This window comes from Gadus macrocephalus, chromosome 11 (genome assembly GCF_031168955.1).
Source record: "Gadus macrocephalus chromosome 11, ASM3116895v1".
In the NCBI taxonomy this organism is placed as follows: domain Eukaryota; kingdom Metazoa; phylum Chordata; class Actinopteri; order Gadiformes; family Gadidae; genus Gadus; species Gadus macrocephalus.
In genome coordinates, this window is record NC_082392.1 from 5493571 (window position 1) to 5518570 (window position 25000).

The 25000-nt window shown below is 43.0% G+C and overlaps 3 protein-coding genes across 4 annotated transcripts in view; 2 read left to right on the plus strand and 1 right to left on the minus strand.

Moving 5' to 3' along the window:
• Positions 1-13913, minus strand: part of hpn (hepsin) — a 15164-nt gene extending 1251 nt beyond the window's left edge. The window contains 11 exon segments of the mRNA XM_060064822.1: positions 5-70; positions 73-97; positions 862-989; positions 991-1029; positions 2212-2257; positions 2377-2496; positions 2609-2738; positions 2904-2945; positions 4036-4143; positions 12352-12483; positions 13579-13913. Of these exon segments, the coding sequence (XP_059920805.1) occupies positions 5-70; positions 73-97; positions 862-989; positions 991-1029; positions 2212-2257; positions 2377-2496; positions 2609-2738; positions 2904-2945; positions 4036-4143; positions 12352-12409 (762 nt within the window). The 5' untranslated portion in view covers positions 12410-12483; positions 13579-13913.
• Positions 13914-14004: 91 nt separating this feature from the next.
• Positions 14005-19582, plus strand: LOC132467309 (sialic acid-binding Ig-like lectin 12). The gene is made up of 8 exons (XM_060064513.1): positions 14005-14609; positions 15198-15313; positions 15583-15659; positions 16189-16394; positions 16997-17272; positions 17673-17954; positions 18533-18632; positions 18743-19582. Exons 1-8 carry the CDS (start codon positions 14555-14557, stop codon positions 18807-18809), a joined length of 1179 nt encoding a protein of 392 aa, XP_059920496.1. The 5' UTR covers positions 14005-14554; the 3' UTR covers positions 18810-19582.
• A 2189-nt stretch (positions 19583-21771) lies between these two features.
• The window catches only part of LOC132468249 (uncharacterized), a 5280-nt gene continuing 2051 nt past the window's right edge, over positions 21772-25000 (plus strand). Inside the window, exons 1-2 of one of the 2 annotated variants that reach the window (XM_060065982.1) lie at positions 21772-22456; positions 22790-22938. In XM_060065982.1, coding sequence (XP_059921965.1) covers positions 22818-22938 — 121 coding nt within the window. In that variant the 5' untranslated portion in view covers positions 21772-22456; positions 22790-22817. Of the gene's footprint in view, positions 22457-22789; positions 22939-23556; positions 24692-25000 lie in introns of those variants that run through there. The other variant, XM_060065983.1, reaches the window with a different exon arrangement.

Genomic DNA, 25000 nt, shown 5'->3' on the forward strand with positions numbered 1-25000 from the left:
AGACGATGGTCTTCACCTCCACCACGGTGGCGTTGGGCGGGGTGTTGTAGACGGAGCCCAGCAGCACACGCGCCAGCGGGACACCGAGCGGAACCGTCTGGCGGGAAGAGCGGCCATGTTGTTTAGCACTAAGCAGAGCTACACTCACGGTTACAGATAGAGAGAATAAACACACTTTTAGTATTCAATTTGTGTGTTAATAATTAATAACATTCTATTTGTCACATACTCGTACAGGATGTGCGGTGAAATGTTTGCGTGACATACTCTGTATTTCTGTGCTTAAAATATAAATAAAATACAATAGAATAAAAATAGAATAAAATACTACATACGTTTTTTAACAGAAATATATACACACAAGGAAGTAAAATTACATATGTGGTGCGACGCTAAGTCAACTAAAGTAAGTGACTCTAAATTTGTCACCTGATCTTATCTCATCTCATGACCCCTGGGCTTAAAGTAAAGCCCAGGGTGTCATCTTTATTTCTTTTTTACATTCAACGGCGAATGCATTGTTGCTGTCAAATACTCTCCATATAGCGTCTGCTAAATTAGGGCATTTAGCAGACGCTTTTATCGGACTTACATCTGTTAATACACACATTGACACACCGACGGCAGAGTCAACCATGCAAGGCGACAGCCAGCTCGTCATGAGCAGTTTAGGGTTGAGTGTCTCGCTCAGGGACACACCAACACTCAGCTAGGAGGGCGCTGGGGATCGAACTAGCAACCTTTTGGTTACAAGACAACTGCCCTACCTCCTGAGCTAAGATGGTGGGCCAGCACATTCATGATCATCATTACCCTGTGCTTATCTTTAGTGCGATGAAGCGACCACTCCGCTGCACTTACTCACGGATGCAGTGCGCCGCAGACACGATCCAGCGGTCTGAGATGAGGGACCCGCCACACTGGTGCACCCCGTCGTACCGCAGGCTGACCTGCCAGGGCCAGCTGCCCTGCCGCGAGTCAAGACCCCCCCACGATGCGGTCCTCCGTCAGACTGCGCCGGCCGCGAGTCTGGGGGGGGGGGGGGGGGGGGGGGGGGAGACCGGAGAGGGGGGGGGGGGGGGTTGAGGAAGATACATTGAAGAGAGAGAGAGAGAGAGAGGAGAGAGAGAGAGAGAGAGAGAGAGAGAGAGAGAGAGAGAGAGAGAGGGAGAGAGAGAGAGAGAGAGAGAGAGAGAGAGAGGCAGGAGAGAGAGAGAGAGAGAGAGAGAGAGAGAGAGAGAGAGAGAGAGAGAGAGAGAGAAGAGAGAGAGAGAGACATAGAGAGAGACATAGAGAGAGACAGATGAGAGAGAGAGAGAGAGAGAGAGAGAGAGAGAGAGAGAGAGAGAGAGAGAGAGAGAGAGAGAGAGAGACAGAGAGAGAGAGAGAGAGAGAGAGAGAGAGAGAGACAGAGAGAGAGTAAGTCGGCCGGCCGTAAACATAACAGCATTAATGTGATATTATCTTAGCGATACGCTTATCAGAAAATGTAAACCGGGTGTAGGAGCCATATTAAATGTGCTTTATTTTCGTGTAATTTTACCCCGTGCCACTAGGGGGCTGTGTGGTTCAGTTGACCTCGGGTCAGCAGAGTGAGGCATTTAACCTGATTGAACCTGATCACAGGTTGTTGTTGATGGGAAGCAAACAGTTTTTCGACTGTGCCCGTGTGCCCGTGTCCCCGTGTGTTAATGCATCTTAGTTTAGTGAGGAATTCGGGTTTATTGTTTTGTTACATGTATTTTGAGTTAGAATTATTGCGGCTGTGTATTATTGGAAGGAAATAAACCAGCAAAAATAAACTGAACTGTTCTTCGTTTTTGCGGTAATTGGAGCGTGCTGGGCGCAGTCGGGCGGAAACTATAAACGGAATCAACAACCAGTACTACTAAGTTTAGGGCTTAGTCAGTACACCGGGTGTCATTGACCTTGGGTGTCTTGAAGGCGCCTCTAAATGAAATGTATTATTATTATTATTATGAATAAAGGAGGACAAGATGTCATTTTTTTCGTCTTTCACTACGTCTGAGTCCTTCCCATTTAGCAGTGTTGTTTTCGCCCTGTGGCTCCGTTCTGAGCTCGTTCGGAACAGCCAGCCCTACCTCAAGGAGTGGCTCCTACGGGAGTGTGAGTGAGGACAGAGGACAGAGGACAGAGGCAGAGTAGGAAAGGAGTGAAGCGTGAGGGTAAAAAGACCGGTTTAACTTTGACCGTACCTTGGCACAACAGTGTCAGAACCTCCCTGCTCTCGCAGTCACTGAAACAGAGAGTCAGGTGAGAGAACACACACAGAGTCAAGAGTCTGACAGGGTCACTGCAGAAGGCACCTCCGCAGGCCGGGGGTCCTATAACAGAGACAGCTCCATCAGTAGTTACCATGGGAACAAGGAGTCTCTGATCTTCTTTCCGTAGCTCAACTCTTCCGGTTTGACACAGAAAAAGTCGCCAGGATCGCTGCTCCCGTCTGGGACCGACGCGACAGAGTAGTTCACTACACTGAAACACGAACACGATAAATATGTAGACGTCAGTCTCGATGATGTACGGGTGCATACTATAGTTAGGTTGACGATGCAAAGTCCAGCGGGAAAGTTACAAGTAATCTTACCTGACGAAGCCAACTTCCTCGCAGCTTATGCTAGCCAGAAGCTCATTGGCCGAGGAGGAGCATACCTGCCGCCATCTTTTCTGGGCGGAGTCAAAGACCTGGAGATGCTGGTCGGCAGAGTTGACCTGAACTAGATGAAGATTGTGAAAGATAATACTTAACATTTCCACAAACAATCCAAATCATTCTCATGTCCATACCACAATTAAGTATAAAAATGTGCAGTGTGGGATATAGTGTAGTTTTAGAGATCTAAATGAGTTTACTGACTCATTACATGAATGGCCGTACTCACCTTCATAAAGTCCTGTATCTTCTTCCATGGTGCAGTACGTGACTGCAAAAAACACAAACACCAGATGATTTATGCCTCTAAAGTAGAACACAAAAAGTATACAATATACAACCAGAAACAGAGTTAAATACATAGACAGAAATAAATACAGGAGGATCAAAACACAAGAAACAGGGGAGACACGTGTGACAAAAATGTCACGACGATAACATAATATGTTAATCTATCACTTTGTAAAAGTTGGAAAAACACAAACACAGAAAACAAATGCGTGTTGTGCATGCTTCGTTTGTGCGTGTGATTGTGTGTGTGTGTGTGTGTGTGTATGTGTGTGTGTGTGTGTGTGTGTGTGTGTGTGTGTGTGTGTGTGTGTGTGTGTTTGTGTGTGTGTGTGTGTGTGCGTGTGTGTGCGTGTGTGTGTGATTGTGTGTGTGTGTGTTTGTGTGTGTGTGTGTGTGTGCGTGTGTGTGTGTGTGTGTGTGTGTGTGTGTGTGTGTGTCTGTGTGTGTGTGTGTGTGTGTGTGTGTGTGTGTGTGTGTCTGTGTGTGTGTGTCTGCGTGTGTGTTTGTGTGTTTGTGCGTGTGTGAGTGTGTGTGTGTGTGTGTGTGTGTGTTTGTGTGTGTGTGTGTGTGTGTGTGCGTGTGTGTGCGTGTGTGTGTGATTGTGTGTGTGTGTGTGTGTGTTTGTGTGTTTGTGTGTGTGTCTGTGTGTGTGTGTGTCTGTGTGTGTGTGTGTGTCTGTGTGTGTGTGTGTCTGCGTGTGTGTTTGTGTGTGTGTGTGCGTGTGTGTGTGTGTGTGTGTGTGTGTGTGTGTGTTTGTGTGTGTGTGTGTGTGCGTGTGTGTGTGATTGTGTGTGTGTGTGTGTTTGTGTGTGTTTGTGTGTGTGTGTGTGTGCGTGTGTGTGCGTGTGTGTGTGATTGTGTGTGTGTGTGTGTGTGTGTGTCTGTGTGTGTGTGTGTGTGTGTGTGTGTGTGTGTGTGTATGTGTGTGTGTGTGTGTGTGTGTGTGTGTGTGTGTGTGTGTGTGTGTGTGTGCGTGTGTGTGCGTGTGTGTGTGATTGTGTGTGTGTGTGTTTGTGTGTGTGTCTGTGTGTGTGTGTGTCTGTGTGTGTGTGTGTGTGGGGGGTGCTAACCTACGGCCCAGACGGCGGCTCCCATAGCCACCAGGGTCATCAGCGTCACACACACCCCCAGGGCGCGGCAGGGGGTCAGCACACAGGTGAGGTAGATCCCCCGATGGACTGGAGAAACACACGCGATGGCATGAGCGCACACACACACACACACACACACACACACACACACACACACACACACACACACGAAAATACATGAAACACTGGTACACGAAGAAGATACACACACGCACGCAGTAACAAACACACACACACACACGAAAATACATGAAACACTGGGACACGACGAAGATACACACACGCACGCGCAAACACACACACACACACACGCGCGACAAACGCAAGCACTGATACACGAAGATACGTGCATGCACGCGCACACATACACACACAAACGCAAGCACTGGTACACGAAGATACCCGCACGCATGCACACGCACGCACACAGGCATACGCACACACACCTAAACACAACGCACACACAGTATTGAGCAGGCCTGATACAATCCGTCATCAAAGCACAATGTAGGGTTTGGGTGACTGTAAATGACGTGAATTAAAATGTATGCTTAGATTATAAGTGTAGTATCCCAATTATGTTCATATTTAAATTGACCATTTAATCCTAAAATCAAAAATAAATTAACCCGTTTAAGGCCGGTAGAGGGTTCGTAGGATAAAAGCAAATCTGATAAATAACTAGGACTAAGACCATTAAGAGCTTCATAAACCAATAAAAGGGTCTTAAAATAAGTTCTGAATAGCAAAACACCACAGAAATCACTATAGTTTTGAGTGTTTAGGAGTGGAATCCTAAATATAAATAAATGGCTGGTGTCAGCAAGTCATCACACTTTGTGTTGGACAGATTTGAAGCTCTCTCTCAATCAATAGTCGTAAGTCCACCATGTCTCCTGTGAACTAGAACAAACCCAGATATGGGGCCATAACTGCATCAGTGTGGCAGTGTGTGTTTCGCTCCAGGTACAACCCTTATCACCTACCGGCCCGCACGGTGTCACCCTGACATCGTGAAATGTTCAACATTCACCGCAAAACACTTGACACAATTTTCCTGGGTCATTTCCGTTAGTATTTCAGTTTAAAATATTTATATATCACGTGATCTCTAAAGGTTGTGTTGTGCACCTGTTCAAACAAGCGCAACAGACTTGGGTTATGTTCAGTTTGACTAGAGAGTCTTTTGTTTGTTAAATGTCATCTCACATCGTTTATAAAGTCATATTTAAATTACCATGCACACATTTCGAGAAGAGCTATTTAGATATTCCTGTTCTCCGACAATTGCGCATGCACAAACAAACGGGGCAACCGTGGGGTCGCTGAACCTAGAACAGGCCGGACAGGACACCGATGTGCAGCGCTTCACCGACCACACGTCAACACGGTTACTGGCATCCCGTCTGATCCTAGGGCTGAACGATTTGGGGAAATGATCGAAATTACATTTATCTCCACCAATAATTAGATGGCGCTTTACTGTGCGATTTTTCACGCAACATTGGAAGCAGTCAACATATAAACGGCTCTTTCCTTTAGGCCAGGACTGTGTGTTGGTTTTGAATTGATGCATAAATTGATATTATAACATCTTTATTCAACTATTGAATTGTAAAAGAAAAATAAATAAGAATCCTTCTGATCTCCAGTCAGTAACAGTAACAACCCCCCCCACCCCCCCCCCCCCCCCCCCCTTCTTCAGCCCTAGCCAACACTGTTACTGGTTCCTCGTCTAATCGAGGAACCCTGATTTGGGGACAGAATTGTATTATCTAGCACTCCTCGTTATGTGTTTAGCACAAATGTACTTTGTCTTTGTGATAATCACCTTCATCATTATCGTTATCTTATTTATACTCATCTGCAGTCATTACAGTTCACACAAAGATGGGAAGCTGAGGTTGGCAGCTGTGTTGAAAAAGACTTTCCAACATTACACATCAATACACTTCTTCTTTTGTTGTTTTTCTTAATAGCTCGGGACATCCTTGTTATTTGGACATATTCAACATCGAGCCAGTACCCCAACTTCAGAAATTCCCAGAGAGTATAGATAAAGTGCTCTCAGTCTAAATCAGTTTACATCAAATGTAGCACTAAGTGTATTGAGAAGATAAACAAATTAAAACGTTAGGAAATTTGATTGGTTAGAATGGCCAAATTACAACATTTTGGGTGAATTGGTATATCTGAACTGATCTTAATGTAGTGAGGTCAAAGCTAAACACCTGCTGGGAAAGCGAGCGTAACACAATGTGTTCTGATTAAAACAACAGCGTTAGATAGGAGAGTGGGGGGCTCTTTGGAATGAAAGAAAAAACACAGAATCTCCGTAGGGCCTAAAAAAAAAAATGTTTGGTTCCGGTTTCCGACCGACCCTGTCAATTTATGTGCGACCCAAATTATTTTATGAGCTTTAAAAAAAAAAAATATATTAATAATAATGTTTTTCTTTTTTTTTATGCTAACTATAATTACGTTTTGGTACAGCACCTCTTCATTCTGTACAAGGATGAGCGAATTTTCTCATTTTTAGATGAAAACAACCTACCTATCATTCGCTGCCACTGGAAAAAATAAAATAAAATAAATTCCCTACCTACCCATGACCTCAACTGACCACCAACAGGAACCAAATTATTATTTTTTTTAGGTCTAATGAGTTTCATCCTGCCCCTGTCTCCCTCTCGTCATTCCTCCTCCTTCTTTCCTGTCCCACCATGTCAATTTCTCGTCTTTCCTCGTCATACCCGTTCCTCTCCGCTCTCGCTTTCCTTCCTGATGTCCAGGCAGCTGTTATTTCTGACAAAGAGCAGCCAAACACAATGGTTTAGATCCCATTAGGGGGGGGAATCTCTTGGCAACTCACGATTCGATCCGATTATGAGGTCAACGATTCGATTCTAAAACGATTATCGATGCAACTTGATGCATCTCGATGCAACAATTTTTTTATGTACATTTCCATGCGTGATTTCTAATGACTTCCTACTTTTGTGATGATCATTAAAGACATCAACAGATGAATTAACTTATCAAATATTTTATTCGAGGGAAAGCTTTTTTCACAACTATGACTTTCTGTGGACAATGCAATAATCAATGCAGCTTGTATTAAAACACAATATGGAAGTATGGAAAAAAAAAAAACAGTTTTATCTTCTTTCTAATCTTTCTTTTCTACGTCATTAAAAGAAAAAGCTGCTCTTGAATTAGAAGGAGTTTTTGTGTCTGGCTGGGAGTTTGCGTGCATGCTATGCGTAGGCTGAATCGCAATCGTGTCAAGACAAATCAGATTGGTCAATACACACTGAAGATAAATTAAATAATTTTAAAATTACTAAAATTATCCTTCTCTGGCGAACAGAATGTTGCAGCAGGTGAACAAATAAAAAAACAAATAATAATAATAATTCTGATTATTAATTTATCTACAACGAGACGGAATCGTTCTAGAGAGAATCGCAATATATCGAAGAATCGATTATTTTCCCCACCCCTAGACCAAGGTATTTTGCTCCTTAGTTCATTTGTTTATCTGCTGTCCCTTTCATAGTTGCACACAACGTATTGTTCCACAGGTCAAAATTTACGGGCACAAAGGTTATTCTCTACAATAGAATAGTATATTGTCATATAATGTCATTCAGCAATCCTTTCCTAGCCCTTCAGTTGTAGGACAGCAATACATATCAATTACTGGCACATGAATACACTCTGATGTCAAACTTTCCTCTCTGGAAATGTAAAGACCATCTTCTTTTTTATTCCACAAAAATGACATAATGGAAATCCAACACACAGCATTCAAATCCGATCAAGGTCTGAATACCAAATTAACTACTGCTATTGAAAGAGAAGCAGCATTTATTTTGATTGAAGCATGCAATCTTTACAGTGATATGTTTTCCTATGGCTTATTCAACTGAATTGAATGGATGAATTGACCTTCATCCATATACAATGTTTTGTTCGTATCACCCAAAGCACAATTGGAGAGGGTTAAGACTCATCAACGTAATTCAGTGCGAATGCATATGCTGTCCTGCATATGTCATCTGAATCTTAATACCAAGTACAGGGATGGTGGATATACACTTTAGAGACTAGTCTTTTTAGATTTTTCATCTAGTCCTTTTGAATGTCCACATTCATATATATATATATATATTCATATATACTATGTATATCCTATATATTCTTTTAATGATCAATCTTATTTGTTTCAAAAAATAATCTTTGAGAGATCCCAAATATGAGTTTAATCTGTATTCTTTGTTTGATCTATGGATCTTTTATGGCCTTTCAACAGAAAACTAGACTGTAATATATGAACTGTAGACCAGAATGGAAGCTGGTCACTGCAGTACCTAGACTATACGTAAGACTGGCTACACAAATAAAATGCACTTGATGTGTGAACTGAAAATGAGCGTTCATCCCACGAATGTAATCAACGTTTTCAAAGGGCTGGGAAACTGCTGTAATAATAAACGGAAGGCAGTGTTCCCTGCAAACCAAAGAATCCCAGCGCTTCGATCCCCCTTCCGCTCGTATATACGGTCGTCATTCCTTGTGCACAGATTGTCCTCAACGTAGAAAAGTGGCAAATTGACGTGGTTCTGATGGCGACATCACGCATTATTTTTCAGTGAAGTCCCGGGGATAAGAGACTGGGGTATAAGAGACTGGGGTAAGAGACTGGGGTATAAGAGACTGGGGTATAAGAGACTGGGGTATAAGAGACTGGGGTATAAGAGACTGGGGTAAGAGACTGGGGTATAAGAGACTGGGGTATAAGAGACTGGGGTATAAGAGACTGGGGTAAGAGACTGGGGTAAGAGACTGGGGTATAAGAGACTGGGGTAAGAGACTGGGGTAAGAGACTGGGGTAAGAGACTGGGGTAAGAGACTGGGGTATAAGAGACTGGGGTATAAGAGACTGGGGTAAGAGACTGGGGTAAGAGACTGGGGTATAAGAGACTGGGGTAAGAGACTGGGGTATAAGAGACTGGGGTAAGAGACTGGGGTAAGAGACTGGGGTAAGAGACTGGGGTATAAGAGACTGGGGTATAAGAGACTGGGGTAAGAGACTGGGGTAAGAGACTGGGGTATAAGAGACTGGGGTAAGAGACTGGGGTATAAGAGACTGGGGTATAAGAGACTGGGGTATAAGAGACTGGGGTAAGAGACTGGGGTATAAGAGACTGGGGTATAAGAGACTGGGGTATAAGAGACTGGGGTAAGAGACTGGGGTATAAGAGACTGGGGTATAAGAGACTGGGGTATAAGAGACTGGGGTATAAGAGACTGGGGTAAGAGACTGGGGTAAGAGACTGGGGTATAAGAGACTGGGGTAAGAGACTGGGGTATAAGAGACTGGGGTATAAGAGACTGGGGTAAGAGACTGGGGTAAGAGACTGGGGTATAAGAGACTGGGGTAAGAGACTGGGGTATAAGAGACTGGGGTATAAGAGACTGGGGTAAGAGACTGGGGTATAAGAGACTGGGGTAAGAGAATGGGGTATAAGAGACTGGGGTATAAGAGACTGGGGTAAGAGACTGAGGTATAAGAGACTGGGGTAAGAGACTGGGGTATAAGAGACTGGGGTATAAGAGACTGGGGTAAGAGACTGGGGTATAAGAGACTGGGGTAAGAGACTGGGGTATTTGAGACTGTTCCCCCTTTCCTTCCCCCAGTGACTCTCTCTCCCTTCCGTCTTTTCCCACAAAACCATTTAATCATAGTAGCTCTCAGAAGAACAAACATCCTATTGTACCTACCCGAAACCACTAATGCTGTGTGTCTGTGTGTGTGTGTGTGTGTGTGTGTGTGTGTGTGTGTGTGTGTGTGTGTGTGTGTGTGTGTGTGTGTGTGTGTGTGTGTGTGTGTGTGTGTGTGTGTGTGTGTGTGTGTGTGTTTGTGTGTCTATGTGTGCATGCGTGGGTGTGTTATTCTGTTTGAGTGTTTGTGTGTATTAGTCTGTATGTGTGTAAGTCTATGTGTGTATGTGTGTGTGTGTGTGTGTGTGTGTGTGTGTGTGTGTGTGTGTGTGTGTTTTAGTCTGTGTGTGTCTGTTTTTGTGTGTGTGTGTATGAGTATGACCAAGATATTTAACATTCAAGAATTCTAACTGCAACTGCGCCTCCCTCAGTCACTGATTCTTTGAACATGCGCAGAGGCCTGTAAACACAGAATGCTTTTATTGTGTCTAATCAGTTTAAAAGCTACTTCCTCCTACACTTACCCTGCAGACCTATTGAGATATTGCTTTGCACTGGGAATGCTGAATTATCACACTGCCTGAAATGCAGTCACTATCTTTGCACAGAATTCTATCCCGCATCTGCAAGGATGCACAGTGGCAGGTAGCCATAGTATCGAAACATGTGAATTGATTGGTTTGCTGGCATTACTGGAGAAGGTTGCATAGCCAGGACAGGTTGTATGCACCTACCATGGCTTGACAAAACACAGATACCGTTTTGAGAACTGCTAAACACTTGTTTGGAAAATAATGGATTTTATAACATACCCATTTTCAGAACATATCTACACCGCAAGAAGTGGTGAGTTGAACAAAAATCATTGCTGTTTTAAATCTGGACAAGGACATTATGAACAATTGACCTGGGGTAATAAGAAACCAGCCAAATCCTTTAACCACCAAATCAGTAACAATCCGCACTTCCATTTGGGATGATTGCCGGCTAGTTGCTACTTGCTGCTTGTGTTCTCTGACTGTGTGTTTCTGCCTCTAGGGAAGAGCGCTAAAGATTTAAGAGCTATTATTGGAGTGTTCTTTGTTAGAAATGGCAAAGTCAACTATTCGTGTGTGAAATTGGCTGTGAGAATATCTGTTTTGATTTGACTGCATACGCCTTTTTCTCAGTGCGTCTCTTCCGTGATTGGACAATGTTATCCTTCTTGCCTGTCATTCACAGATGTGTTAAATGCAGCACTTCTCAATGGCGGAGAAACATGGCGAGTGAGTGAAGAGAGACGGAGGGGATCACACATTCTGGATCAAATAAGGGATACATCTCAAAGCAGGAATACATCTCAAAGAACTTAGTTGTGTTGAATGAAGACCTAAAAACATTCGGCCGGCGAACATACCATGCTGTTGACTCACGTGTTATGACGGTAGTTATGGCAGTGAAGAAACACGCATATACACACAGAAACAAACACAGATGTACACACACACACACACACTCTTATAAACATAGCTAAACAGAAAGAAGGAGTGGCAGCCACAGTGTAAGCTACTATCGTAGGATAATTATAGCAACAGGCACCAGGGGTACAGAATGATCTAGAGTCTAGACACCCACACGCTCTTTGCTGCTGCTTTAAAAACCTCTTCCAAAGGGGCCGCCTCACCTGAAGGGATACAAGACAACACTAGAGCAAACCAAGAGTAACCTTTTCACCGACCGAGTCCCATGGGCACGAATAAACTACCGAAGGATGAAGAACACAATGGAAGCCTTTTGAAGAACAGGAGGATAATGTGTCCTATCATTGAGGTAGGCTATTCATACATAAGGTGGACCACACAGAACACAATCATGCGCACAATACTGTGACTTTGCCGTTTCTGAAACAAAACAGCTGATCTGAATCTTATCAGAAGTGACTGTTTTATTCTTGCGTCTATTTACTCACAACACACGGAGGTCGGACTGAAATCCTGACGAGGGATTTAATATAGAGAAACAGATGTATGCGTTTGAAGTTTTTACCCGCCGCGTGTATTTCATAAATAGAAAATTGAGGCTCAAATAGATCATGAGAAAAGGTTACTTTCTACTGCATGGCTCATGAAAAGCCATAAAGTTGTGTATAAATAATGTCCTTTTTTTTCTTTCATACTGTGTCACAAAGGTATGAAACCATGCCATCATCCATTCAACACTGGTCCATTTTTAGGACTGAAAGCCACCATTTAGAAAACATAGGGGGGAACTGTTCTGATTATCCTGCTGACTCCCGTTGTTATAGTGTTATAGTATTACAATAATAAGTCAAATATATGTAAGGTCAACATTTTTCATTCCATTCCAACTTCCAATGATTGACTTTTGAAAATATTTAATCCTTTTCCCAGTGTGCATCCGAAAAAAGGGCATTCTACCAGAAATAATAATTTTTAACTGCCAAGAACATTAATGTTTGGTACAGCAAAACTCGAGAGATGAACATGTGACATGCTCCGTTAGGATGGACGTGCGTGTGTGCCTCAGTCATCGTGCGTGTGAATGGGACTGTGATTGGACGAGACTCACCCATCTTCCCTTCCTTCGCTGATTTTTCTGCATCCATTTTATGGGATGCAGAAATCATCCGATTTTTCGCCAGTTTCTTCTCCTTTCTTGCCTTGTGGTGTCCTTTTCTCTCACTTCCAATGACTCACCGTCCTTTTCAACAAAAACAACAGAGACACACCAATCCTGTATAATCATTGACCAACATTACAGTATCACAGCTGCACTTCATTTGGGTTGTTAGGTGTTTTAAGTCATTCAAGGCTAAATTAGTCATTAGAAATCCATTTACTCATCAATGATCGACTAATTGGTTCAGCAATATTCTATGATAGGGTTGCATTTAGTAGCTTCTATGAAAAGTTTGTATTAAGGCTCAGTCGTTCCTAACTTTGTTATTATTACGTAGATGTGAACTATACTGGCACCTACACATACAATTATGCATTTACGATTCTTCCATCTGTTCATGGCTTTTTGTTGTTAAATTATATCCTGTGTCTGTAAACACATTTTTTCTCCTGTCTACAGCCTTGGTTACTTCCGAATAGCATTTAGGACATTGACCAATAATACCCTATTTTTAATGATTTGTTAAGTAAGTCAATATGATGAGGCCATGACATGGTATCAAATATCAAATAATGATAATACAAGAATACATAGCCTATCTCTATTATGTCAATAAAGGGGCAATCTTGGTTCAGACATAGACCCTTAGGCATGTGAACCTGACTTTGGGTTCGCAGGAGCTACTAGATATCTATATATGGTTTTCCTTCAGACAATTGGACCATTTTTCCTTTTCGTTTAAAAAGAGCTTAATACAGTCTCATCCATGAGCCCATCTGACGATAACTTTTAATGTGCGCAACAGGCCTCGTAAACTACTAAAATAATTCAAATCTGGGTTTGGAAAAAAAACTTCACCGAACATCTATTAACTTTATTAATGTTTAGTTTAGCGCCATTTTTTGATTGGGTGTGAAAGATAATCGTCTTTTCTTTATATTTTTCTATTAATAATCAACGATCCTTAGACAAAACACGACTTCATCCACACTGCAGGTTGTCATGTTTAGAGCAGGCTACCTGCATTCATTAAACAATGGCCTTTCCTGAATCACAACTCTTTGATCCCATAGATATGTAGCTATATGTAGTTTTGTGGCTATATTGAATGGTCATTTTTAAACTTCAGGTCTGTAACTTATAAGGGTTCTTAAAATTATTTGTAAAGTCCCTCACCTGCGTCTCAAGCTGCGGGCCAGGAGGAGCAGGCATGCGAGGAGCGAAACACTAGTAATCCATTCCAAGTGGTCTCAGTTCACTTCATCAAAAGCAATGCGGGGGACACATTCGAGTTTCTACTAAGTTCTCCACTTATTTCTTTGCAGGTGGATCCCCTCTTAGTGCAATTCAGGACGGGGTAGTTCTACTGGCGACCTTCAGCCACTCCAGTCATCCAAAGCCAACGGACTCCGCCTCTAATCGAAACGAGAGGAACATTTGGAGGATTATCAACCAAAACAGAAGCCTTTATGGGATTTTTTTTTGGTTGTTGCGAGTATGAAGTTCGTTTAGTGTTCTGTCGGGGTACTGGTTGCGCGCTACTGAAAAAGAAAAAAGCCTCATAAACCACAAAGGGTTAAAGGGAGGAGGGGGTTACTGATGACGTCACCTTATTGCGATACCAGCAGATAAACAGCCAGGGCATTATGTGAAGGCAGGGGGTCACTGGAAACCATTTGTTCGACACTCACTCCGTTCACCAAGATAGAGTGGAGTGATAAATAATAAACTAAATAATTGAATCTAAGTGTGTGTGTGTGTGTGTGTGTGTGTGTGTGTGTGTGTGTGTGTGTGTGTGTGTGTGTGTGTGTGTGTGTGTGTGTGTGTGTGTGTGTGTGTGTGTGTGTGTGCGCGCGCGCGTGCGTGCGATAGACAGACAGAAAGACACACAAACAGACGGACAGAAAAAGGAAACAAAATGATTTCCTGTTTGTTGCGGGTATGAAAGCACTCACAGCATCACTTCAGTTAACAACAGAAAAAGGGAAGCCTGACACATATTGTTCTGCATGGAGAAATCTTGAGAAACGAGAACATCAAGTGTGCTCATTCTTGACTGGAGGAGAGAGTAGGGGAGACCCATAGACATAGGGATCAGAACGACAATAGAAACACACACAGAGTTGGTGGGATAAGAACAGAAGGAGAGACCATGGATAAAGAAGTGACAACGGCACTCTGGATCCTGACAATCTTTATTTTGAAAGGTAAGTCAGAGGAAGGTGGGACGCATGGGGGGGCTTTCAAGACCACCTGACACTCAGTCATGTTGTGATGGATAGACATGTTTATTCAAACTGTGAGATACTTTGCAGTCTGTCGGAAGATGATTACACCTAGCACCTGACTACCGTTTTGAACCACTAGCAATATATAACTTGAACTTCTCTAACCTCTCTCTCTCTCTCTCTCTCTCTCTCTCTCTCTCTCTCTCTCTCTCTCTCTCTCTCTCTCTCTCTCTCTCTCTCTCTCTCTCTCTCTCTCTCTCTCTCTCTCTCTCTCTCTCTCTCTCTCTCTCTCATTACACTATATGTGATGCACAATTAAAATGTGTCAAATTAGTTTCTGGTCTATGTTAAAACATGTATCATAGGAGGAAACATTTACCATTCATACTGCAACACCACCAATGGCTGCTCCGTGCTAGGACTTGAAAATGCAAATGTTCTACCTCCAAACCCAGAAGAAGATCTCTTTGAAATGTGACCAACACATTTCCAGACTCCAGTTCACGGTATTGGTGGATTTGTCTTGTGTTACTGCATGGTTACAAATTGTTTCTTCCTTCTCTTGAGACGTTTTTGCTGGCCACTGGTCCGTTAACCTGCCCATCAACCCTATCTGCGCTGTGATTGGTTCGACTGTGGTCCTGCCTTGTTCCTATGAATACCAAGAGGACTCCTCCAGCCAGGTAAAATTAACAAAAATGAAGGATCTATTGTTTGTTCTCATCCATCCCCCCATTCTTGGCTTTGAACCTGCAGACGAGTGGACCAGGACGTCGTCGGAGATACAGTGTAGCAATAGAAGAAGTCAAACATAGGCCACTACCAATATGTGAAACCAGCTAAAACATTGTGTAACAACACCCTGAGAGAACACCCACAGAGAGCTTGGTTGGACTAGTCTCTCAGAACGATGCACTGAGTTGACAGACCCCCTTTGATTTGTGTCTTTAAGCCCCTGAGGGACGGGGACGCCCACAGCGTGCGGTCTGAGATGTGGTGCCTGGGGAGCAGTCGCTGTATCACACCGAGGTGTGGACACGCACGCACGCACGCACGCACGCACGCACGCACGCACGCACGCACGCACGCACGCACGCACGCACGCACGCACGCACGCACACGTACGCATTAAGAATGTTCGTTTACTTAAAGTATTTCATGTAATATTTTGATTTGGAAACATGAGGGAGTATTATTAAATGGATATCTTTAATCGACAGAAAGTTCTTTGTATTGTGTTTTTGGGCTGATCCTGAGAGTTGATTTGAGAGAAGTATTTCACTTGGCATGATGTTGCTAATGAGGCGCACACACTTTGGAGCTCCACTGGAGCATTAGCTACAGCAATAAAGCTATGAGCATCTTGAATCAATAAAACATTAAATTCAAAAATAATAATGTTATTTTTTTAGGCCAGCGGGGCACTTTAGCCTACAAAAGTAGCCTTCCACTGGTGAATGGGCGTGCCTGTCAAGCACTTAGACCTACTTAAGACAGGGACGGTGATTAAAGGGAAAAAATAAAGTGGATCTGACCTGACTCTTTCCTCTCCTCTTAGCTATGTGTATCACAGCGACGGTGTCTTCCTGGACCCGTCCTATAGCAACAGAGTCATGTTTCTGGGGCAGCCTGGGACCAAAAACTGCTCGCTGCAAATCTCGGGGGTCAGGATGTCCGACGGTGGAGCCTACGTGTTCTACGTCATCCCCCACCCCCCCACCCAGAAGATGCCGGCGCAGACTGGTGTACAACTCTTGGTGGCAGGTAGGCCCGGGTTTTATTACGTTAAAAACTGAACACTTGGTCTAGACAGGGTTTCAAAACACAAGCAAATCAGAGGAATAGGTTCCTGAGGCCTGGGTAGACAGTTCCTTGAACCAGCCACCTGTTCTGCCCTTTATTTAGTCTCGGAGGAACTGAAACTGAACTATGATAATGGTCAGCATAAAAATAATGAGTGCACTGCTTTGAGGATGTCATCACCAATATCTCCAAGTAAATAAAGTCTGTTAAGTCGCTATCTATTCATTCTATTCTAATATCTATATTAATCTGTTAATTCATCAATGCAATATTGTGAATGTTGAGAAATGGTTGTTGGTGGCGCTTATCACCAAAGGTGTCTCCAAAGAAGACTAAATAGACATTTTTAGGTAAGCACTTTAGCGTGAAGTGTGCAGTACAAACATTGCTAAGTATTATCCTCGTTCACATGATAATTAAAGGAACAACCTAATAACAACCGAACATTCAAGTTAAAGCATTTGTTAAAATGTGGCAAAATGGCAACGTTGCAAGAGGCGTCGACATCCAACCCTCCCAGACACGTCCGTACCGATCCACTTCTGAATCCTTCGACCCGATAGGCTCTCCTGATGCCGTCACAGCCTCTGTGAATCCCTGCGGGGGGGCCCTGGAGGGAGCGCCCCTGCAGCTGGCCTGTTGTGGCCCTCCGGTCGGCCCTGTGGGACGGTACCGCTGGCTCATGGATCCTGCTGGGGACAGCACCATCCAACGGGAGCACCCGGGCCAGGTCTGGACCATGGATGAGACACGGGCCGACGCCAGCGGGAACTACGTGTGTCAGGTTCAATCGGCCGAGGGCTGGAGGAGCTCTGCCGACATAACGGTGGATGTGCAGTGTGAGTGTCGCCGTTGACTTTTGGAAGTCCCGTTCGTCTCATTCGTTTGTTTCAGGTTTTCAGGCTGTCCAAATAATCTTTTTTTGTTGCAAAGGTACAGAAAAGAAACGTATTAATTAAGATCCAGAGCACTTTTTTTTAATATCCACGGGGGGGGGGGGAATTGATACAAAGTAGGCCTATATATATAATAATGAATGCAACAGAAATAAAATAACCCCAAACTATCCTCGCAATAAGTAAAGACACACAATGTATACATGTGAAATAAAGACACATGCATATTGACAGGAGACTACATGAGAATTTAGTTTTGGTTTTGGTTTCATGTCATGTTGATCATCTGTTTAACCCTGCGGTGACACCATTGCACCCCCCCCCCTTCCCCCTCCTGCCTTAGATCCACCCTGTAACACATCTGTGGACGTCCTCTCGTCTGGAACGGGCGTGGTCCTGACCTGCAGCAGTGACGCCAACCCCCCTGTTGAAAGCTACACCTGGTTCCGCGGTAACGGCTGTCTGACCGCAGTAGACAGGAGGACGACGGCTACATCCATGGGGCCGACCCCGAAGCTTCACGCAGACCCCCCCACGGGAGAGTCTGAGCTGTACTGCTGTGTGGCCGCCAACACACTGGGCTCCCAATCCTACAATGTGACTCTCTACGGAGGTGTCAATGCAGGCGAGTTTGGTTGGGATTTATACGTTTCTTATTTATATCGATTATTTATGGATATCTGAAAGATTGGCAATGGGTGCCATGTTTTGGTTTAAGTCCTGCTCTGCATTACAGCGAGCATAACCTTTTTAGTTATGAAACAGCTAGGGAGCACAGTTTGCTTTATGGCTCCCTTTGTAGCCGAATGATATCCACATACCGTAAGCATGTGTAAATAGTATGTAAATAAAGGCCAAACAATCTTCTGGATAACTCTGAGCGAGCAAAGCGCTGGGTCCAAGTGAAGGATCTTCGATTCAACAACCTTTTGATAGTTCCCCCTCTTTCCTCTCACGCCTTAAATAACCCAGCGCAGTGACACTTACCAGAGATGAACGAGCTTATCCTGCGATTAGCTTTTGTTTAATACCAATGCGGACCAAGAATTTGACACAAGGCCCTCACATGGTTTCCCTTAAAACAAACAAAAGCACATTCAAATATTCCAAGATTATGTTCTAATGCTATAACAAGCTTTTTACATATACTGCAATGACGTGATGCCAATTCAACTGTTCTCACTGTTGTGTTTTTCATGGCAGGCGAACCCCAGTTGGCCAGAAAAAAAAGAGTAATGATTGTTGCAACTACTACCGTAACTTTACTAGTAGTCGCTGGCCTTGTTGCATTTGCACTTAGATGGTATGTATAAGACCTGATTATCATATCCTAATTGAACCTCTATATTATCAAAAAATAATATTTTAAAAAGATTTACAGAGGATAAAATCTGCGTTTCCCTCTTTTTTAAGGAAACTGAAGGAGTCTCCATTGTCCCAGTCCTATGGCCTTGCAGGAACCACCGTTCCAGTATCTTAACTGGACATTTCATATACAATGAATTGGCTGCGGAATGGCAAGATAAGAAGAAAAACTAAATACGCACAAATAATACACAACCAATTTAAACACTGTGCATATATAGAAATTGTATGGAATATATTTCTGTGCATTTTTTTTATTATTATTATTTTTGTATTTATTATTTTTTCACTGTGGTATACTTTCTGCTGTGACGTCCAAATTGAATGTTACTGGAGAAGAATGGCCGTGTGGAGGGTCCAGCCTTGGCCGTGATGTTACAATAAATTAATGACCTGAATAACTACTAGGAAGTTATATGACACTTGGAACCAACTGTCCGGCGTGATACGGCAAGATAGGATGAAAGGCTGAACCCAGGACATCTGGGTAGGAGGTTGAGAACCATCAGGACATTCACTTTGTTTATACTTGACTTGAATTTAGGCTTGAACTGAATAACCTCCTTTCTGAATGTTTGTTTCTGTGGTCATATTAATTAGCCATGATACAAAATAAGTGTACTGTTTGGTTATGTCAGCTTGATAATTAGAATGCATAAACAATAACTTAAAATAATATGTTTTTAAGTTCTTTTTTTTCCCAGGTTTAGTTTAATATGCCTCATGTCTATATTGGATTTCATAAAAAAAAAATTGTTGTTGATTTCCATGATTGTATGATCCAATCTAATATCTGAGTATAAAATGTAAACAGAAGTTCAATTAAGTTATCCACTGTGCATTAAGCAAAAATATAAATAAAGGAATCTGTAAGATGCAAGTCATTAATTATTGATCCAACTGTATCTTCCTTGCATGCATACATGTAAAATATCCTCCAATGTTTTGGTTGCATTGGGCATCCTGGTCAGCCCTGATAGGGGAAGATGCATGACTTGCATGAGTTTGGGGGGGTGGGGTGGTGGTGGAATTATGGGAGTCCCAGACGGGGTCTCTAACATTCTCAACACTCAGCTCCTCTTTCTGCTACTTAATTTGTGTCATTTATTGTTTAAAGGTGACTTTTTATTGATTTCTTAACGAAAAATCAATGTGTTTATTGCAATTGTCAAGTGTCTTTGAGCCTGTAAAAAACTAATGTAATTATTACATTATAAATTTGACAGAAAGCAGTTTGTTTTGGATTGCAAGTATGTCACTTAAAATAGATTTGAATACATACAAATTGAATATAAAGATCATGTGTGGTGTGTGTGTGTGTGTGTGTGTGTGTGTGTGTGTGTGTGTGTGTGTGTGTGTGTGTGTGTGTGTGTGTGTGTGTGTGTGTGTGTGTGTGTGTGTGTGTGTGTGTGTGTGTGTGTGTGTGTGTGTGTGTGTGTGTGTGTCAAAATAGACCTTTGTTGTGTAAGAATTGCAAACACTTGTGGGGAGCATAAGGTACACCGATTGTTAACACATATTTTACAACACTTGGATTATGTACATGGTTACATACATTATATGGCAGTCAGACTGGACAGATATCCCGTCTACAGGAAAGATGTCCTGTCTGAGAAGGCTCCCGATAAGGTGCAACACCGGTTTTGTGTAAACCTGGACATGGGAATTGATGAGGGTGTAGTTTATTTTTACCACCACCAGGTGTAGCTGTTGACCTTTGGGCTGGCACCGCTGCTGCAGGTCAGGCTGACAGCAATTTGGTCGGAAGTACGAGGCCGTCCCGACACGCAACTCCACCCATTCCTCCAAACCGCAGAGAAGAAGACACTTGAAGGCCTGTTTATTGTTTCTTGCATCTACTTTCTAGACCTTGAGTTCTGAGCAGGCGACCAGATGCCCATCCCAGTTATCTCAGCTTGTTTGTGCGCTGAATGCGTTTCCAAATACATTTAGAATAGTGTGGTAATGGCCACAAAGAATACCACACATCCTTATCCTTTAACAGAAAGCCAGCAAAACTGCTATCACAGAATAACGCGTAAATAGCCTTTTATCTCGAAGGGTATTGTGACAAAAAATATGATAAAAATAACAAATGAGTGAAAATGTCAATGTCAGCACGGGAATCTTTTACTTTTCTCAGAAGATTAAACATCGTAGGCCTCATCATTTATCTAAAAAGAAAAATGATTGCCAAGCCTCGGCCAGACTTGAGAACGCAAACGTGAATATCATGATGGTCGTCTGACAAGGCTAGAAGGTCCATGGATGAGTTCAGTCTTGCTATCGAAAAAAACAATAGCTGTATATTGGCCAGTAGTGGCCGCTAGAAACGATATTGAGAGCAGAATTAGATCAGAGGTGCGGGCCACCAACCCATTAACATAGACAAAACTTTTCCCAATTTGTTTTAATCATAATTTTTATGATCTTTGCTTGAAATATACGTATATGTGAATTATGGCCCCCTTTGCAGTCCTCACCATCCCTAGAAGGAGGAATCCTAAACTCTGCGACTGCGTTCCTTCATGATATTTCCTCTGTTGAGCTGAGGTACAATTGAATTGACTACTGGGATGCACTTTATTAGAAAGGAACTTTTGTCCTTAGGATTAGGGGGGTGTCATAGATGCATGACATGTAAAGCCCTTCAGACTGTAACTGTCATTAAAGTCAGTTAGAAATACAATCAGGTCTTAATAGACTGAGCCTACCATCACAGCCTCGTAGACGGCTCTGTATGTAAGGTCTTTAAAGACTGGCTTGCCTACCATCACAGCCCTGTAGACTGCTCCGTAAGGTCACTCGGGTCTTAAAGACTGGGTAGCCTACCATCACAGCCCTATAGCCTGCTTTGTACACAAGGTAACTCAGGTCTTTAAAGACTGGCCAACCATCACAGCCTTGTAGACTTCTCTGTACGCAAGGTTTGTATTGTTAACACAAATCTGAATTGATTTAGTGAATTGACAATTAAGTAATTCCTAGTAAAGCAAGAGATAATTTTCACTCTTGAGAGCAGATATAATTAACAGGATTGAAGATGATACTTAATTGCAAAAATGCTGCGTTAAAAGCAAACGACTTCGTCGAGAAACTAGGGAGTTGAGCCAACAGGGTGGATCTAGTGAAAACAAAGGCAGTGTTTAGTGAAAAAAGCATTTAAAATCAATCCATAAAAAGCACATTGTACTGCTGGCAGGACAACACATCATCTCACCTCAATCTTGTAGAAACAAAGGCCCCTAAGTGGACCACTTTGAGAGTCAAACGTCTTCGTCTCCATAGTCAAATGTCCCTGTCTACACAGTCAAATCTCCATGACATTGGCCGAGGGTGGGGCAGGAGAGGGACCTCAAGAAAGGTGGAGCGCAGGATGGTGCCATCGGTGAACATGGAATCAACGTGCTGTTAATGGCCGCTTGTGCCGTCAGGGCATTCCCTGTGCGCAAATATCCTCCTTGCATAAGATCCTTCTTGCAAATTCAGATGCCACTGTTTCCTCCCCTTCCTTCGACACGAGGTGGACCAACAAACACACAGGACAGCAACGGATGAGTCCGCAATACAAGCTGTTGGCACAAGACACTGCCTTTTGTTTTGGCTAGGTGACTGCAAATGAGTGGAGTCATCTAAGAGGTTATTTTTGACCAACTATGGTTTATCTGGAAGCCTTCCTCAGTGTTATCTTCTTCATCAGCGCTCTTCCCCTGGATTAGGGACGTTGACGACAGACTCGTTGGGGGACTCCCTTGTTTTGAGGTGAGTGTTGTTGATGTGAGTCCGGTTTTGAGGTGTTTGTGGACCACTGGCCACAGAGGCAGTTTTGGCTGCTAACAGTTAACTGGTAAAGAAAACACTTGTGCTACATAGAAATCTGTTGTTTCATGGAACATCCGAACTCCCGAGAACGTGAAGGGCTGAAATATAGGTATGAATATAACATTTTTTTATAACTATATGTCATTAATAACACATCCGTACTGAAGCAGCAAGAAATAATCTCGGAAGAAGGGAGTGTCTATGAGTGCCTCTCCAAACAAGGTATAAACCTTTAGGTTAAGATTTGCTCAAGACATTTTCTGTTTCCCGCAGCTCTTACTAAGACCCATGGACTAGCGGAATGGGGCGAATGTGTGTGGAAGGGAGGAGGAATGAAGGGCGGCCGGGAGAAGGGAGCGGCGGAGACCTGATGAGAGGGGGGGGGCTGTTGGTGGTGCTCTCCCTCATAGTGTCCTCTTCAGGTATCACACACACACACACACACACACACACACACACACACACACACACACACACACACACACACACACACACACACACACACACACACACACGCACACACACACACACACACACACACACACACACGCGCACACACACACACACACACACACACACACACACACACACGCACACACACACACACACACACACACACAGACGCACGCGCACACACACACACACACACACACACACACACAAATACACACACACACACACAAATGCACACACACACACACACACACACACAGAAATACACACACACACACACACACACACAAATACATACATACACACACACACACACAATTACATACATTGACCAGCATATACAGACAAACACACACACACACACACTCACATACACAAATACATACATACACACATACACACACACACAAACACAAATACATACATTGACCCGCATATACAGACAAACACACACACACACACGCACATACACATACGTACACTAACACATACACATAAACACACACAGAAATATACACACACACAAATTCTGTATTTTTCTAAATAAAGCCACATTTTCTACAAGCCGCAGGAGTGCTAAAATGGGCTTGTAGGTTTCAAAATATTAAAAAAAAAAGCCACTCTGTAGTATAAGCCACATCTTATTACACATCTTTGCCCACAACCCAAATACTTACATGCATGAAACCGTAACCAAGTGGTTTGAGTAGTAGAATGTTCTTTGGGGCAGCGAACAGTCCGCGTTGCCGGTCCTCTGATGGTTGAGTAAGCCTCTGTGAGTAATCTGAGATGATGCCGATTCAAGCTTTAGTAATACCCTGAACTTTTTGGACAGAATTAGGAAAGAAGGTATCTTTTATTTTTTGCAAGGAATTCATTTAGACTCAAAGAGGCTTTGAATTATCGTTCATGGACCGAGAGCACATTGTGGAGAACGGTCTTGATTGTATTTCCGTCAATTATGAAGTTGACGTGGTCATCCCTTACTCGCAGACCTCTGGTGTAGCATATAGGCCTCATATGGTGACGCAGAAGCACCTTGTTTTCAATCAAACGCAAATCACTGGAAAATCGACCTACAGTATAAGCCACAAAGACAGGTAAAAGATGGAATAAAGCCACGGCTTTATTTTTTAAAACTACACTACATGAATACACACAAACATCCACGCACACACCCACACACACAGACACAAAAACATACATAAACATACACACAAACACGCACAAATATATACATACACACATACACACGCACACACAAATATACACATATACTTTCACACACAGCACACACACACACACACACACACAAACATATGTATACACAACCACATACACACTCATGCACACACACACACACACACACACACACACACACACACACACACACACACACACACACACACACACACACACACACACACACACACACACACACACACACACACACACACACAATCTATATCACTATGAAAGAAATACCCACATAAGGCTATAGCTCGACCGTATTTACCAAGTCTGCCTGTCAACATGAAACCAGAAATGCTCCCCAGTTAAACACCGCTCTGAGGCAACAGGGGGAGCAGTTCTAGTGTGTGTCGGACACATTAGCCATTTTGCCAGATGGGTCATGTGACCCTCGGAGGATTAAGGTCTAGTTCTCATGCAAAGGAAAGTATCTCGTCGTGCCAAGGGAATCCTGGCCCTACATTGCCATGCGTACGTGGACTGATTTACATTCTGCATTACATAACTCTTAGTTCTCTCGCAGCAGGTCAGTTGTGGAACATTGTTAAGTGCAGACAGTGAAAAAATATGTTTAGAAAAAGCAATGCAAGATTCACCAGGTTTATTAAAAAAATGCTTCAGTGTCATGTTCTGTGTTTAAGGTAGTTAAAGTTAAGTTGTAGGCACTAGTTGTTGAAACAAGCAAGGGTCATATTTAGGGCCACGTTAGGTTATTATACTGTTCGTAACATTGCATCAAACAGTATGTGACATAGTTACAAACAGTAACCATATCATCTA

What these genes read in the sequence shown, in the direction of transcription:
- LOC132467309 (XM_060064513.1), top strand. Translation starts at nt 14,555, where the DNA reads ATGGATAAAGAAGTGACAACGGCACTCTGGATCCTGACAATCTTTATT. An exon ending in CATAACGGTGGATGTGCAGT is followed by an intron (nt 17,273 to 17,672) that starts GTGAGTGTCGCC and finishes CTCCTGCCTTAG; the next exon opens with ATCCACCCTGTAACACATCT. An exon ending in GTTGCATTTGCACTTAGATG is followed by an intron (nt 18,633 to 18,742) that starts GTATGTATAAGA and finishes CTCTTTTTTAAG; the next exon opens with GAAACTGAAGGAGTCTCCAT.